Raw genomic sequence first — 5,250 nt, forward strand, 5'->3', positions numbered from 1 at the left:
CCTTAAAAAGGTTGATTTACTAAGAGAATCTTTATGCACAACATGCAACAAACTAAAAAATGCATAGAATGATTATCAGATTTGGCTAATTTACTGTAAAATTGAAGGGCATCAGATTTATGAAAAAAAGACAGGGATCTTTTAGTCTTCAATTTTTTTTTACCCTTACCATACTCTGCATCTCCAGCATCCAACATTTTACTCAAAAGTATTTCAGACTATTTGCCCCCCCCCCCTCCTTGCTCATTAACATCACTAGTATATGGTTAAATGAACTATACTAAGACATGCTTGATCTCCTCATGGTCTCTTTACACATTAACCGTACATGGTTAAGTGAATGACAGTGTAACATGCTTGATCTCCTCGTGGTCTCTTTACACATGAACCATACATGGTGAAGTGAATGACAGTGTAGCATGCTTGATCTCCTCATGGTCTCTTTACACACGAACCATACATGGTTAAGTGAATGACAGTGTAGCATGCTTGATCTCCTCGTGGTCTCTTTACACACGAACCATACATGGTTAAGTGAGTGACAGTGTAGCATGCTTGATCTCCTCGTGGTCTCTTTACACATGAACCATACATGGTTAAGTGAATGACAGTGTAGCATGCTTGATCTCCTCGTGGTCTCTTTACACATGAACCATACATGGTTAAATGAATGATTTTTAACAATATTTTTATTATAGAAAACTTTAACTAAAAGATATATAGCTTACAAGTTTTTTGTTTTGAATTCTGTCTTTTCCCTCATATTGTGTTGTGAAACTCTTTGAAAGTTCTGTTATGCTTAATATTTATTATTTTAATAAATTTTGTATTTAACAGTCAGTGTGTTTCTTATTGCAATTATCAGTTTTACATCCTTTATCATCAGTGTTTTTGAACTTCTGATTTTACTAATTTTAAAGAATAGATGCACAAGTTAGTGCCTGTTTGTAACTAAAAAAAAACCTAGGTTTATTTTAAACTCTATTTTACATTTCAGAATCTTTATATATATGTTTATGAAATTACTTTCTTGTTGTAACTCAACTGACTTCTGTTAATATCAGTAAGATACTTTTCTATACCATGATATATTATTTTAAGTGTGAGAAGTTTTGAAAATGTTTGTTTTATGACCAAAATAATCCTGTTACATTTTTAAAACCATGTTTTTATGTTTCTTCCCCTTTATTTCATAAATGTATGAACAGAAGCATGCATAGAGAAAATGAAAATAAAAAGAAGTATGAAAGCATAAGCTCTAATATAATTTGTTAACATTGTTTTTTTACTGTATTTCAGCAATATGTACGTGGAATTTGTATCAAAAATTTCAAAGTATTTTTCTTTTTTGAATTTTTAAAAAGTAGTTTCAGAAATTTTCTTAACTATGTTCTAACCATTCAATTGAGAAATAAAAGTGAAAAAAAAATACAAAATGGGCTGATATGGATCTATTCTTTTGCAGGGTTTAATTATCAGTAATGACAAAACTTGCCAAGCTCTTGAGAAACAAGAACTGAAACTTCTACAAACATCCAGACATGAGAATTACAAAAGCTTACTTGGTTGGACAAAACATTTTATGGATGTGGACCAAGTAATTATGTACAATCCTGTTTTATTATGTTGCATCTGTGTAAATTAATATTGGAAAAAATAAAGCATATAACTTGTGACAGCTCCTCTATTCTGTTATTTATTGTGTTTGTTCATTATAGTTGGTCATTTTGGATTAGATATTATCAAATTATATTCTGAATAATGCCTACAAAATGAGTTATTGTATTTCTCACGGAAAGAAAATTGTTTTTATACATTTCAATATCATTACCTCAAATTTTTTGTAAGGTAATGTATGTCAAATAGTTCCCCTCAAGATTTTGTTTAATGTGATGTGTGTCAAATAGTTCCCCCTCAAGATTTTGTTTAATGTAATGTGTCAAATAGTTCCCCCTCAAGATTTTGTTTAATGTAATGTGTGTCAAATAGTTCCCCCTCAAGATTTTGTTTAATGTAATGTGTGTGTCAAATAGTTCCTCCTCAAGATTTTGTTTAATGTAATGTGTGTCAAATTGTTCCCCTCAAGATTTTGTTTAATGTAATGTGTGTCAAATTGTTCCCCTCAAGATTTTGTTTAATGTAATGTGTGTCAAATTGTTCCCCTCAATATTTTGTTTAATGTAATGTGTGTCAAATAGTTCCCCCTCAAGATTTTATTTTATGTAATGTGTGTCAAATAGTTCCGATTGGTTTGTAGTGTACAGAAAAATAATGGTATGCCCAGTATCAATTATTTCACATTAAATTTGTAAAAAAAATACTAAAACAGTTTTGATAAGCTGCTTTGCCATGTATGTATTCATACTGCTAAATTTTAAATACATAACAAATGTGACATATCTTTCTTAAATGTTCGTTAATCATGTGACAAAGTATAAAGGTAATGTTTTTTTGACAATCACATTAATGTCATATTCATAAAAAATATATTAAACAGTTATAACTGTATTTGCAGTTGAATTAATTGTATTATATAAATCACAGCTTCACTTGTAGTTGTTTGTAGTGCAATTCTTAAGGGTCTTGGGTAGCTGCATAGTAACATGTAATTTAATAAAGATTAGAACTAGCCCTGAATAATGGAAAACATGCAAGTCTTTTTGTTTTTTAGACAAGAATGCCTTACATTTGTAATTAATGCAACTTACTGCAGATTTTGTACAAGAAGTTAAATATATATTTTTTTAGCTATATATGAATTCAAATTTGGTGCATTTATTGAACTAAACAAGAGGGAATCCTCAATAGCCACAGCACTTGGAATCTTTTTAGGCAGGGTTAGAGTAAATTAATCTATGAGACTTTTTTTGTCCTTTTTATTAGTAACGTTTTTGTGTGTCACCAATACCAAGCTCACGTATACCCAATTCAATTTTATTACTCATCAGAATCTCTACCAGACTACCATCAAATTGAAATTCTTTTTAGAGGCACGATTAGAGTAAATTAATATATGTGACCATGGGTGTGGTCAAATACATCAATCGAAGGGGTTTGATCTCCCGAGTTCAAAACCATAATTAGATCTCAAATCAGTCAAGATATGATGAAGCTATGAGCTAAAAGTTTGTTTTTGAAAAATGGAAGAAAAAAAAATTTGTAGTCGTCCTATGGGCCTCTATGCGGCAGTTAGAAATATACACGAAGAGCATCTTACAGGGATAAGAGATTTTTAACTTGTTTAATTATTTTCAAACCGAAATAATATGTATAATGTAGTGTAAAACAATGAATATCCCATTTATTTTCTTACATAATTATGTAAAAAGCTTCATCAATGTCTAACAAGATTATAACTATTTTCTGAAAAAAGCTGTAACTCAATCAAAGAAAAACGAATTGTGTTGTCAGATTTAATTGGATTCATTAATAAGATAAATGTGGAGACTGGCCCAGTGGATAGAGTGTTGGACTGTGGATCTGAGGTTCCATAACTTTAATCCTGTTACTGGGGGGGAACATGCTCTGCATTTGGGGGCCAAGGATGCATTATAAGAGTGACTTTAAAATTTCCACTACTGAGTCTAGCAACAGTAGTCCAAGAGTTGGTGGTGACTAGCTGCCTTTCTTCTAGTCTATCGCTTCAAAATTATGGACAGCTAGTGTAAATAACCTTAAAGTAGCTTTGCATGAAATTCAACAAAACAAATAATGTAACTGAAAAATATAAGTATATGCAGGTTAAGCAGTTAATATGCCTTGTTAGTTTAGAATTTTTAGAGGAACTTATCAAATTGAAATGGCTTTTCTTTGTAATAGCTTGTCAAATAGTGTACTTGATTTTTTTAAATCAAATTATGATAATTGTTGTACTTCATAACTTCTCTGTTGTAATGACTAATTATAACTTTTTCCAAAGTTTCATTCTATAGTAAGACTAATTATCTACATTGTCTTTCACTGCATTCCAAAAACATTACACATGCTAACAGTGAACTTACGAACCACGAGGTATATTTTTTTCAGAAAGAACATCCTGCTTTGGACTAAAGATGTTGAAAAACGTTTTCATTTTGAGTTATAATTTGTGTGAATGAGTAGACAAAAATATCAAGAGATAACTGATTCTGGTTATATCTATTGTAATATATTAAAATTGTAATAATGCAACATGTGTTTAAGCTTGAGATTATTAATACATTCTTGATAGAATTGACATGGTAAATAGACATCTATTCCAGAAGAAATTATTGAAATTTGCTCAGTTGGTAAAATTTTATAATATGAGAGTATAATTGGTGTAGGGGCACTAATCAGTTTTCATAATTTGCCAGTATAAGATTTTTCTTGTTTCACCGTTGGTTAAGTTTCTTAACTTCAAGTTCACTCTGTTTGTGAGATGCATGAAAAAAAAAATTGTATGATGTATGATACGAAAAAATTGGAAGTGTTGTCATACAAAAGAACCAGAACAACTGAATAGCGAATCTTAAAACTCATAAAATGTATTTTAATAAAAACTCTAAATTTATGCTAGAACTTTACAAAGAATTATTTTTGGTTGGTGCCCATTTTTATATTAATAACTATTAAAAAAATAGTTTCAATAAAAATAAAATGGCCTTGGCACAGTTATGAAGACTAAAATATCTTGGGGGGGTGACTTATAAACACAAAAGGCATCAAATAAGGTTTTATTAATTCTATATATTTTATGTGAAAGTTCACTTACAAAATAAGAATTGGAGGATCCAAGGTAAACGATGAAAAGAACAATATTAATGTTCAATCAGTTTGTTTGTTCGAAGTTAAGCACAAAGCTGCATGGCCAGGTGGTTAGGGTGCTTGACTCTTAATCTGAGGGTCGCACGTCCCACCAAACATGTTCGCCCTTTCAGCCGTGGGGACATTATAATCCCACTTTTCGTTGGTAAAATAGTCGGTAGTGGGTGGTGATGACTAGCTGCCTTCCCTCTAATCTTTCACTGCTAAATTAGGGACAGATAGCCCTCATGTAGCTTTGCGCAAAAGCAAACAAAGCTACACATTGGGCTATTTGTGCTCAGACAGCGCTGTGCCATTGGGAGGATTCCAATCAGAGCAAGCTATCTGCTTCAAACCAAAATTTCAACCTGGTATTGGTAATGACTATAGCTAATTAAATAAAGAAATATGAAGGAAGTTTCAGAAATAGAGAATCATAAAATTAACAAATTCAGCATTGACTTTACTTTGTCTCATAACATCATG

At 31.1% G+C, this 5,250-nt stretch overlaps 1 protein-coding gene across 1 annotated transcript in view; it reads left to right on the plus strand.

Annotated features, from left to right (window-relative positions):
* Window positions 1-1,678, plus strand: part of LOC106457728 (GTP-binding protein 128up-like) — a 17,875-nt gene extending 16,197 nt beyond the window's left edge. The window contains exon 9 of the mRNA XM_013917171.2: window positions 1,466-1,678. Coding sequence (XP_013772625.1) covers window positions 1,466-1,472 — 7 coding nt within the window. The 3' untranslated portion in view covers window positions 1,473-1,678. The remainder of the gene's footprint in view (window positions 1-1,465) is intronic.
* Window positions 1,679-5,250: the final 3,572 nt, after the last annotated feature.

This window comes from Limulus polyphemus, unplaced genomic scaffold (assembly GCF_000517525.1).
Source record: "Limulus polyphemus unplaced genomic scaffold, Limulus_polyphemus-2.1.2 Scaffold366, whole genome shotgun sequence".
NCBI lineage: Eukaryota > Metazoa > Arthropoda > Merostomata > Xiphosura > Limulidae > Limulus > Limulus polyphemus.